Genomic DNA, 13084 nt, shown 5'->3' with positions numbered 1-13084 from the left:
TTAAGAGCAAAGGAAAGCCTGCTTAAATAGTAGGATCCTCAGAAAGTATATTAAATTTTCCATTCTTTCTTCCCCACAGACAACACACTGAAGGTTGTTCCAATGACAAAGAACTGAAGATACTGCAAAAAATTAGGGTCCATCAGTTTACATCTCCATCCTGCAACATTCTCAGAGATGATCTGGAGAGTACCATGCAGTCAGGAACTCTGTCATGTTATTGAACTAAGTGGTTGGAAACAGTTAAATAAGAAGACATGCTCATGGTTTTTCTCCCTATTCTTTTAAACTAAACCCCAATACCCATCTATAGCTTCCTTTATAGGGTCAGTTCCAAGAATCTTACTTGATTTCAAACTCTCAAAAGAACTTCATTTCTGCTTTCTTTGAAGATGTGGCCATTTTCTTTTAGAATTCTTTTGTTTCTGCAAGGGGTTAGTGGGTCCTATAAGATATCCCAAGTGGAATGTTATTAAATAAAGTCAATGGGGAATATCTTCATGGCCCCCCCACCCGACAGTTGCTGTAAAATTCTAATGTCCTCATCAAAATTCACAGGAAACTTTTACGCTAAGGTTAATGGCTTCCTTCTGATATTTTGCAACCTTTTGGTTGTCTCACCACCAGCCAATCACAGCTCACTCCAGGACAAATAGAAATGAGAAGACTCTTAACTGATACAAATCAGCTTCAAACGTTGTACAAACCTGCTTAATGTTTGACTGTATCATTTACGTTGTCTATACATGAAATGTTTATTGGTGTGTGGTACCAAGTGGTTGTTACAAGTATTTTCAGAAATGGAAAAAAGTTACAAAAATAAAATTTAGGTATTGCACATAGTGTGGGTGTGCATGTGGGTTTCGTGATTCCCTCACTAGCTTGTAGAATCATGTTTGTGAGGAGAGGCCATGTGAACTTGTTGTTGAGATTTGGCTGCCAAACCATGCTTTAGCCATAACATCAGCATCAACCCAATGTACACAAAAGTAATTCCTCATTTGTATATTACATAATGGAAAAGCAAATAAAGAGAATACAAATCTTGTTCCTGTATGTGGCACAAGAATTCTAGCATAAACTACATTTCCATACCACTAATTGCCCTGTTTCTGGGCTTCCTATAGGCATCTGATTGGCCATTGTGAGAACTGAATGCTGGATTACAGGACAACCACCTCGGGTAGCAGAATCCACAGGGGCAGCATATTCCAATGTAGATCTTTATTCCACTCTATCCCTGCCTTGTTCCTGATGTAGATCCTCACTCACTGCTTCTTCCTTAGCAAGGGGAGGAGGTGGGGAGGCAGCACTTTGTGGTTTGTCTCAGGTGCCAAAATGTATTGGCCCAGCCCTGCTGGATTAAATAGGCCTTTGAACCTACCCAGCAGGGCTCTTATATACTAAGTGAACATCTCCATAATCCTCCCCCCTCTTATTAGGAGACCCCTATTTCCCTCACAGAGTGCAATTTTCAGGTTGTTTTTTAGGGCTGGATGATATAGCAATATATCATCCAAAACTGCTTTGAAGTCCTTATCATGATATCGGTTTCATGATTTTTGACCAGGCAATATATTGCAAATCATGGTGTGTGTTTGTGTTATGCAAAAATCATGATGTGGGGAAAACCATGAAGCCAGCCTCTACATAGCTTCATCTTTATTTCAGACATCGTGATATGATGTCTAGCTGGTGATATATCACAATATTGGGGGGGGGGGGAATCACCCAGCCTGGCAGTTTGATTATCAGTCCTTCTTCCCAGCGAACTATGAGAGTTGTAGCTCTGTGTGAAGAATAGGGGGCATATCCTAACAACTCTCAGCACCCTGAATAAATACAGTTTCCAGGATTCAGGTGCAGGGTAGTCACAACTTTTTAAAGTGGTATGATACTGCTATGATTAGCTTACCATGCATGGCTACTCAAGGAAATGTACAAGCAGAAAAAGAGTTTTCTGTCAAGAAAACTTAGGAATGTAATACAATACAATACAGTGGTACCTCTACTTACGAATAACTCTACTTAAGAATGTTTCTACTTACGAATGGAGCTCCGTGCGCAATCTTGGATGCGGTTTAGATACAATTTTTTTTTTACTGACGAATTTTTAGATAGGGTTGCTTCGACTTATGAATTTTTTCTCCCAATGCATTCCTATGGGATTCGACTTACAATTTTTTTCGACTTAGGAATGTGCGTTCGGAACGCATTAAATTCGTAAGTAGAGGTACCACTATACAATACAAACTGATGGCTTCATCACAAAGGCACACTTTTACACTGGAACTGAGAGACACACTGTCAGAGGCATATAGAGAAGGTGGCCTTTGCTTGTACAGCAAAGTTTCAGGAAGCATTTCCCCTCTCCTCTCTCAGGTTGTCTGGAAACTGGGGGAGGGACTAGACCTAGCACCTGGACAGGTATTGCCAGTATGAACTTTGCAAGGCTAGTGAGATGAAGGTGGCAGAAGGTGCTAGGCTCTCAGGAAACAGCAAGACACTCATCCAACACATCATATCCTGGTTTTGATTTTTTTTTTCCAAATAAGTTCACAAGCAAGGTGGTCTCCCTGAGAAGCAGCTCGGTTTGCTTGTACTGACAGCAGAGCTCCTTTCTTCTGGTAAAGAAAAAACTGCCATGGGAAATGTTGGATTTGGGGTAATCCTTGCGATCCTGGCCTCCCTCATCCTAGTGATGAATGCTCTGGTGGCTGTCGCACTGGTACGGCTGATCTCGAAAGGGGGCTGCCTTGGGCTGTGCTTTGTTTTAAATCTGGCTGTTGCTGACTTCTTGGTTGGATTTACCATCACGAGTCTGATCACAGAGGAGCTGTCCGGCCCTGAGTACCAGACGCCCCGAAAGCACTGCCTCCTGAGAATGGCCTGCATCACCTGCCCCTCAGCTGCCTCCATCTTCACTGTTATTCTGGTCACCTTTGACAGGTACTTGGCTGTTAAGCACCCTTTCCAATACTTTAAAATCATGCGGAGCCCAGTTGTTGGGGCTTGCATCGCAGGGCTCTGGCTCTTAGCCTGCTTGGTTGGCTTCCTCCCTGTGATGGCTCACAGCTTCCAGGAGCACAGCTACAAAGGGCTCTGCACCTTCTTCAGAGTCTTCCAGCCCACCTACATGCTCACTTTCTTCTGCGTGGCTTTCTTCCCAGCTTTCTTTGTTTTCATCTACTTCCACTGCCACCTGCTGAAGATCGCCTCCCTCCACGCCCAGCAGATTCGAGAACGGGAACACATTGGACTGGAGGCAGCTGTCCGAGTCCCTCAGCCCTCCAGCGACACAAAGGCTTTGCGCACCATCACCATCCTGGTGGGGTGTTTCGTGCTCTCCTGGTCACCCTTCTTTGTCGGGAGCATCGTGCAGGTTGCATGTCAGCACTGTTACCTGCAGCGCCTCCTAGAGAAGTATCTCTGGGTGATGGGCTTGTGTAACTCTTTGGCCAACCCCTTAGTCTATGCCTATTGGCAGAAGGAAGTGCGCCTTCAAATCTATCAAATGTGTTTGTGTGTGCGCAGCAGGATCTTCCCCTTGTTCCATGCTGACAACCGTCTTCCTAATCCCAGCAGGGTTGTGGCTGCAGTGCATGCCATTTCTCTAGCTCAGCTTGAGGAGTGATCGGTAAGAAAAGGTCCTGTGGGGAGTGTTGTTTCTTGGGTGTGTTCTTTGACCCCTTTCACCTGGAGAAGCAGGGGCAAAACTAGGCTTTATTTCACCCGGGTCAAAGACCCAGTTTAGCACACACACACCCTGCATATTTGCGCGCGCGCACACACACACACACAGGCTGGCAGCCTCAATGGCGCCCCTCTGGAGGCTTCACCCAAGGCAAAAATCCTGGCTAGCTCCAATGTCGCTATAGCTCTCACTGGGAGAAACTCTTGCATTGTGTGAGACTGCTAGCAAAAATATAATTTCACACTCTCCACCTCCAGGGCAACCTTTACTGGGCAAGTTACCTTTGGAGATGAGAGTGTAAGAATCAATGTATAGTGTCTCTGTGGAATCTGTTGCTTTGAAAGATGTACAGGTTGAGCAGGCAGTGCAAAGTGCAGAAGCAAGCACACGCTGATATTTTTTGAATATGCCAATAAGCCAGGAAAGCTATTGGCATGGCAATTAAGCAAAGATGGCATTAAAAACACTATTAATAAATTAAAGATTAAAGAAAAGACTATTGATACTCTGAGAGACATTAGAAAACATTTTTTTGTGAAATACTTTACAGACCTATATCAGATCAGACAAGAGAAAAGAGAAGAAATTGAAAGTTATATAAGACAAAAATTCAAACAGGAAAATTTATTACATTAAATACACCAGAAAATTTCTTTGAGGTCTCTGAAGCAATTAATAATGCTAAAATAGGGAAATCACCAGGACCGGACGGCCTCAGGCCAAATATTATAAGAAGTTACAGAAGCTGGTAATTATCCCATTACTGAATGTAATGAATGGAATTATGGAAAAGGGGAAGGTACCAGAAACATGGAAAGAGGCCTACATAACTTGCAGGATTCTTTCCAGGTCGACAGATGAAGGACAATATTGGGAATATTATTGATGTAATAGAATACCTGGAAGAAAGAAATGAAAAGCAAGCAGCATTGAAGTTTATTGATGCGGAAAAAGCATTTGAGGAAATGAATTTTGGAGAGAAATTTAGGAAAGGATTAGAAGCAATATATTCAGAACAAAATTCCAGATTAATTGTAAACAATGTGATAACAGAGAAATGTAAGATACAGAAAGGGACAAGACAAGGCTGTCCCTTGTCACCTTTATTGTTTGTTTGTTTGTTTGACATTAGAAGTCCTGGTGAGAAATATTAGGGCAGATGAAACTATCAGAGGTATAACAGCATATAAACTGAAGGCATGTGCTGATCATATTGTAATAACAGCGGAGGATCTGAAAAATTCTCTTCTGAAAGAGAGAAAATTCATGAATTTGGACAGGTGGCTGGCTTTAAGTTGAATAAAAATAAAAACTAAGTTGATAGTGAAAAATGTATCAGGAAAAGATAAAAAAGAGATTCAACAGGACTTAGAAATATAAATTTACAAAAAGGTTAAATATCTGGGGATATGGATAACAGCTTACAATATTAATGTATTTAAAGACAACTATGAAAAGGTATGGAAATAAATAAAGAAGAATTTAGAGATTTGGGGACGGATGAATTTGTCACTTTTGGGAAGAATACCGGTGATTAAAATGAACATATTGCCAAAAATGTTATTTCTGTTTCAGTCAGTCCTGATGATAAGCAATATGAGATGCTTCAAAGAATGGCAGAAAGATATTACGAGATTTATCTGGAAGGGAAGAGGCCGAGAATAAAATATAAACTTCTTACAGATCTTAAATATAGAGGAGGTTTCTCCCTAGCAGATTTAAAGATATATTATGAAGCATCCTGTATCTGTTGGATTTGGGACTGGATTAAATTAGAAAACATGGACCTTTTAGATTTGGAAGGACACGACAATAGATTTGGTTGGCATGCGTATTTATGGTATAATAAAGCCAAAGTGCACAAAGAATTCCAGAACCACATAATAAGAAATGCAATTTTAAAAGTATGGGAGAGATATAAGGATTTATTAGAACAAAAAACACCATGGTGGATCTCACCAACAGAAGTAATATCAGTAAAAAATGTTAACATGAGGACTAAATGGCCAACGTACAGAGAGCTGTGAACAGAAGTGGATAATCAATTAAAGTTTAAAGATATCGAGGAAATCAGAGAGAAAGTAACAGATTGGTTACAATACTTTCAACTAAATGAAACTTTTAAAAACGATAAAAAGAAAGGATTTAGTTACACCATAAAATTACTGTCAAAAATGTATAATTTGCTGTTGGAATGGGAAACTAAAGATAAAGAGGTTAAATGTGTAATGATAAAGTGGGCAAAGGATCTGGGACATAATATACAAATGAATTATTGGGAAAAACTTTGGAAGGTAGATCTCAAATTTACTGCATGTACCACACTTAAAGAGAACTATATGAAAAGGGTGTATCAGTGGTATATAACACCAGTAAAACTTGCTAAAAGGTATAAAACAAGTTCTAATAAGTGTTGGAAATGCAGAGAAAAAGAGGGTACATTCTATCATATGTGGTAAGAATGTAAGGTTATTAAAAGTCACTGGGAAATGATATATAATGAATTGAAGAGAATATTTAAGTTAAGAGAGTACATTCTATCATATGTGGTAAGAATGTAAGGTTATTAAAAGCCAGTGGGAAATGATATATAATGAATTGAAGAGAATATTTAAGCTAACTTTAAAAAAAAAACACCAGAAGCTTTTTTTTATTAGATGTAACAGGAACAGAAGAAATTATTTATGTACTCCACAACAGCAGCCCGGATCCTGTTAGCCCAAAGATGGAAAGAAGAACAGTTGCCAACAATAGAAGAATGACAAATAAAACTTATGGAATATGCAGAAATGGCAAAACTGATGGCAAAACTCAAGAGACTCTGACCATGAGAAGTTTAAAAAAGAATGGAAAAAAATTATTGTGTACAGTATGCGTAGAAATATTGTAAACAAGCTGGTACATTGACAGGGTTAGATTAAGCATTTGTAAGGAGTAGAAAGTGATAAGCAGTAACAATTGGATAAAAATGATAACAGAGAATGATGTGAGATGCAAAGAACCAGTAGAAGTGGGTAGAAGGAAGTCTTGAGGTTTAAAGAACCTCAAAAGACAACTTGTAAAATAACAGTATTCCTTATTAAAAGTTCAAATATTAGATTGTGGTTTGATTTTTGTATCCTTATTTTATTGTCTACTATCTGTGAAAATTAATAAAAATTTATTTACAAAAAAGTGATGCCAGTACTAGCCTTTAATTTCAAATCGCCTGTCCTCACCCCATAGATACAGATATATTCCAGATGGCATATGTTCACAGTCTCAAAGGAAGCTGCCTTAAACAGAGTCAGACCACTGTCCATCTAGGTCAGTATTGGCTACACTCTCCAGAGTTTCAGTCAGAGAACATTCCCAACCCAACCTGGAAGTGTCAGAAATTGAACCTTGGGATTTTCTGCATGCAAAGTAACAACAACAACAACAACAACAACAACAACAACAACAACTATTTATTTATTTATACCCTGCCCATCTGGCTGGGTTTCCCCAGCTACTCTGGGCGGTTTCCAACAGAACATTAAAATACAATAGTCTATGAAACATTAAAAGCTTCCCTTCAGATGTCTTCTAAAAGTCTGGTAGTTGTTTTTCTCTTTGACATCTGGTGAGAGGGCGTTCCACAGGGCGGGTGCCACTACTGAGAAGGTCCTCTGCCTGGTTTCCTGTAACTTTGCTTCTCACAGCAAGGGAACCACCAGAAGGCCCTCAGAGCTGGACCTCAATGTCCGGGCAGAATGATGGGGTGGAGACGCTCCTTCAGGCATACTGGACCGAGGCCGTTCAGGGCTTTAAAGGTCAGCACTAACACTTTGAATTGTGCTCAGAAACGTACTGGGAGCCAATGTAGATCTGTCAAGACCAGTGTTACGTGGCCTGCTATCCTACTCAACTATGGCCCTTAGGGTGTCTGTCACCTGCATCCCAAGATGCCTGGAACAGCAAACTCCCACTACTGTCTGTTATCTCCTATCTATAAGCACATCTCCCCAGATGCTGCCCCTGCAAGCAACAGCAGAGCAGAAATACAGTGTTGTTTGGAAGCATTGAAGCATAAGGCTTTCTATTTCATACCCAGCCAGTTTATAATGGAGGGAGGAAGTCTGAAATAAATCAACCGCTTTGCTTTGACGCAAGTGGCAGTTGGGGGATATAAGATACATTAGTGAAGTTTGTCCGCCCCTCCTAACATTACCCCACATCCTGAACGGCATGTAGGACAAAGTGCAAGATAGCTGAGAAAGGTGCTAAAGATGCACATCCTGGGCAAGAGGATGTCCCTTGTTTTCTTTGTTTGCTTCTTTGTTTGCCTTTGCACCCTGCCTTTGCCTGCTGGCAGGTGGTCACCAAAGATTGACACAACCACATATTACATTTAAAGCACATAGCTCCCCTCCCTCCAAATATTGGGAGGTATTTTGTTAAGGGTGCTGAGGATTGTAGTTCTGTGGGGAGGGGGTAAACTACAGTTCTCAGGTTTCTTAAAGGGAAGCCATGATTGTGAAAGTGCTGTACTATAAATGTATGGTGTGGGTGTGACCTTAGATCAGTGTTTCCCACACTTGGGTCTCCAGCTGTTTTGGGGCGACAAATCCCATCATCCCTAGCTAGCAGGACCAGTGGTCAGGGATGATGGGAATTGAAGTCCAAAAACAGCTAGAGACCCAAGTTTGGGAAACACTGCCTTAGATGGACCTCCTGTGCCAAGGAGTTCTAGAGCAGGCACCCCCAAACTGCGGCCCTCCAGATGTTTTGGCCTACAACTCCCATGATCCCTAGCTAACAGGACCAGTGGTCAGGGATGATGGGGATTGTAGTCCAAAACATCTGGAGGGCCGAAGTTTGGGGGTGCCTGTTCTAGAGTCTGTAGCCACCAATAAACCAGAAGAGGGCGACCAAGATGATCAAGGGTCTGAAACCCAAGTCTCATGTGGAGCGGTTGAGGGAACTGAGTATGTTTAGCCTGTATAAGAGGATATTAAAGGGGGATATGATAGCCATCTTCAAACATCCCAAGGGCTGTCACATGGAAGCTTGCTTTTTTCATGCTTCGCAAAGTAGGGCTCAAACCATTGGTTTCAAGTTACAAGAAAGGAGATTCTGACTAAACATCAGGAAGAACTTTCTGACAGTAAGAGCTGTTTAGACAGTGGAACTGTTTCCCTTGGGAGGTGGTGGTCTCTCCTTCCTTGGAGGTTTTTAAGCAGAAGTTGGATGGCCACCTGTTGTGGATGTTTCATTTGAGATTCTTGCATTGCAGGGGGTTAGACTAGTTGACCCTCGGGATCCCTTCCAACTCTAAAATTCTATGATTCTCCATTATCATAAGAACAGAAGAAGAACTATACTGGATCAAGCCAGAGTCCCATCCAGCCCCAAAACCTGTTTTTGCAGTGGCCAACCAGATGCCTATGAGATGCTCATAGGCAAGACCTGAGCCACAACAGCACTCACCCCACTTTTAATTCCCAACACTACAGCTGGTATTCAGAGGAATACTGCCTCTGGCAGTGGAGGTAGAACATAGCCTTCTTGGTTAGTAGCCACTGGTAGCATGTTTCGTATGGGGGATAATAGCTATTTGCAGGCCTTATCATATCTGCCAGATGCCTTGAGACTATGGGACTGAGGAGGGAACAGCCCGGCCTCAATACCCAGGACAAAGGATCAAGTTTCTGGGTGTTGTGTATCGCTTCCTCTGCAATAATAAACGAATCATGATGACCCCATCAGCTGCTCTTGGGGCAGATTGCCAGAAGGCACAAGCTACTTTGCAGACTTTTAGGCAAGATTTCAGCATTCCCTCCAAATCTCAGGATAGTCATCCCAGCTACAGCTGAGGCAAGAGCCACAACCCTCTGTGTCAGCATTAAAGAAGGGCATCTAAAGTGCTTTTTTGAGGCAGAAGCACATGATGAAGGCACAGTGTGGTGGTCTAAGACTTGCCTTTAGGTGATGTGCAGCATGTCACCTACTTCAACATGTAGTAAGCAAGACCTATGTTTGAGAGCATTCATGCAAAAACACTATGTCAGCCTATAATACGGTAACAACAAATGCATAGAAGTAACCCTACTTCCACTGATTTCAGTGAATCTGCCCCAAGTATGAATAAGTCTAGATCCAACCCAACAAATAAAACAAAACACCACAGACTTTGTAAAGAAAGGTCAACTGAACAGCTATATCACTGTTCCTCTTCCATGGCACTGGCTTATTCAGAGTGGCTATGTTATTGATCTTCAGGACATTGTGCAGTTTGCTCCATAGAGTTAAACGATTTTGACTTGGAACTGCATCCCTCACTTCTTTTAATAGACAATGAGTGCTTAAAAGCTTCCAAGCTGGTGTAAAAAGCAGCCCTTGATCCCAGAGCAGAAAGAAACTCCGCTTTCTTATTCAGCTCAAAGGTGAAAATGGATTGCAATGTGCATTTGGAAAGAAGGAACTGTGCTGTATAAAAATTAGTCAGATGACATAGCCTATTAGTCAAAACATTGGATCAATTTTGTCCACAGCAGTAGCCTTCAACCTTTTTAGACACAGGACTCATATTTAATGCATACATGCATTTGAGGACCCATTTATTAATTTACCACCATATATTTGAATGCGGTAGCACTGCTGTTGTGACCCACCTTAGATCAGACCACAACACTGTAGTATCTCCCAACCTTATCTAGACATGCCAGAGATTGAACCCAAGACCTTAATGCAAAGCAGATGCTCCAATGCTGAAGTATAGCCCTTCACCCTAAGTCACAGGTTGGGAGGAAAAAAGACCTGGGGGCTGAATTTCATGCTCCAGGCCTATCTCCCCAAGCAACATCACCCCATCTCAAGTTACCCGCACTGTCTCTGCTTCACATCCAGAGTGTTTTTTCCTGGTTGGAACTCAGGTAAGACCTATTGCTTTTCTGAATGGAGAATACAGAGGTGTCTGTTTATAAACTAGCCTACTGCATTTGTACATAGGTAATTTTTACACGTGTTACTTTGTTCACTTTTGCCTCTGGCTCCACTCACCACTGCCATGTGACCCCCGGAAGGTTGCCAGAAGGGAATATGGCCCTTGGGATGATCATTTTTCTTCCCTTGCCCTAAGACTGTTGGTCCACTAGTAGTCTATGAAGTTACTCTCCAAGGTCTTAGGAAGAACTCTGCTACCTGAGACCTTTTTAAATGGAGATGGTAGCTGCTGAAGCTGGAACTTGATGAGAGGCACAGATTATATTACCTAATACACAGCTACTATTTCCCACCCCCCAGTCTGTTCAGATTCTTTTTACTTTACAAAAAGCAAATGTCCAACATAGCCTGCATTTGCAGTAAAACAGGGATGGGGAAGCTAGGGCCCTCCAGATATTGTCAGACATCAACTCTCATCAGTCCCAGCCAGCACACCCAGTTGGGAGGATAACATTTGGAGGTTCTCCACACATACACTGCAATGTGTGAGAGATAACTATACTTTCTTGCTTTCTTATTGCAGTACTGAGTGGATGTCTTGCACTGGTAGGAAGAGATGCACCAGGACAGAACTAGGAGTCATCCCCAGGACTCCTGCTCATCTGTCTATCCAATTCAGAGTGGGGACAATTTGAGCTACCGTACCGTACTCCCTACAATTACTATTTGGTGAATTTGCGGATGCCCACTTCGTACTCCCACTGGGGAAGAGTATCACCCTCAGAAGATAGATGAATGACATGGATCACAAGGCACTTTGGGCTTCTCCGTGTTTTATTTGAAAAGACACCTAGAGGTATTGAATGTCTCCAGTCAGTACAGACTTTTAAGAAACCTTTGGATCCTAGAGTCAATGTGTCAGTATTATGAGGAATGAAATAATCACAACCCGAGTGACCAGCAAACTCACCTCTATGCTGAGCAAATCAAAGAAAATTTTATGTGAAACGTTATAATACAAATGGCACAAAAATGCATTATTGCAAATTTAGCTGATTTTATATGCAGGATACAATGTCTTACAGGTTTTCACATGAACTTAAAAGGCAAACGCTTAGCTGTGACACCATATACACCAACCACTGTCAGTGAATGCTACAGTTGCACCCTGACTTCATCTCAGGAAAAGTAAGACCATGTACTGATGTTTTTTTGAGAGATGAGATATTTTTGTATCATTAGGGAACAATAACAGAGTTGGGAAACGGAGGTAGCTGAAGGAACTGAACCCTGGATGTAGATGTGAATTTTATCTCCACAGCTTTATGTCATCAAAGTTGTGATGGAGGAGAAAAAAAAGTGTATTCAGTTTGGACTAGGTATCGGTCTATTAATTCGAAATTATGAGAAATACCATTTCAGATGTTTTGTATTAAATGAAGAATCACATTTGATGATGCGGGACATGCTTTTACACTGATAATCTGTTGATTGCTTGGGTTCCCATAGCTGGAACCTTGTGAAAAGCAGGTGAGTGTAGGCAAAACAAAAAGGTACCAAGTCCCTTGCCTTTCCTATCAAGTGAAACCATGATGCAGGTTAAGCCCGTTCATGCAAAATACAAAACACATGAGGGAAGCATGTAGAACAAGGATCTCACACACTAATCCCATACCTCTTCCTCTGCATGTCAATAATAAAATCTGAACAGAACTTATCTGTATACAAGCTGTATAGACATAGGCCTTGGTCAATTTTGCAGTGTATATAATAGGAGGCTGGGGGAGATCCTGGGCGATTTCTACTCTGGCTTACAGTTCCTTGGATGACTTTGGCCCTATTCTCTCAGTCAAACATGCCTCCCAGGGTTGTTGTAGGACAGACTTAGTGCATCATCCTCAGCTCCTCAAAAAACAAAACAAAACATAGAAGTGATTGACTTATTTCTTTGAGGGTGAAGAAGTGTAAACTGAGAACTATAGATCTTGCTTCCTGTGTGCACTGCTGTGCTGGGTGAAGAAGCCACATCCCAGAGAGAGTATGGCAGCTGGCACAAGGTTGGTGCTTAGCAACCATTTACGATATTTTGAATCACTGAGTTTGCATTCTTTTGTTTGTTAAGTTTGTTTTTCTGCCTTATTTACCAGCACTTTGAATTGGGCCTGGACACTAATGGGCAGCCAGTGCAGTCAAGCCAGGAGTGGTGTTATATGCTCAAACCACTTTGCTCTAGTGAGCAACCTGGCCACATCCTTATCAAAACCTTGTTGGTGCTTAAAAGGTATTAAAAATTAGAGTAATGTAAGCAAACATAGAAGCAGCAAGGCATTTCCTTTATGCTGTTTTATCATGTCTTGTGTTTGCACTTCAAAAAAAACAACCCACAAAAAACCAAGCACACAAATTAAGTGAATGACACTGAAGAAACCCTGAAAAAATAAATATTTGCTATTATGATGGAGCACAGTAAAGGTAGCAAAGGTG

General features: G+C 41.5%; 1 protein-coding gene across 1 annotated transcript; it reads left to right on the top strand.

The window, feature by feature from the left end:
- The first annotated feature begins 2542 nt into the window (after nucleotides 1–2542).
- GPR119 (G protein-coupled receptor 119) lies at nucleotides 2543–3634 on the top strand. The gene has a single exon (XM_035123583.2). The coding sequence runs from the start codon at nucleotides 2645–2647 to the stop codon at nucleotides 3632–3634; it is 990 nt and encodes a 329-aa protein (XP_034979474.1). The 5' UTR covers nucleotides 2543–2644.
- Nucleotides 3635–13084: the final 9450 nt, after the last annotated feature.

This window comes from Zootoca vivipara, chromosome Z (genome assembly GCF_963506605.1).
Source record: "Zootoca vivipara chromosome Z, rZooViv1.1, whole genome shotgun sequence".
In the NCBI taxonomy this organism is placed as follows: domain Eukaryota; kingdom Metazoa; phylum Chordata; class Lepidosauria; order Squamata; family Lacertidae; genus Zootoca; species Zootoca vivipara.
Note: the sequence above shows the minus strand (reverse complement) of the source record. Positions and strands in the feature narration are given on the sequence as shown.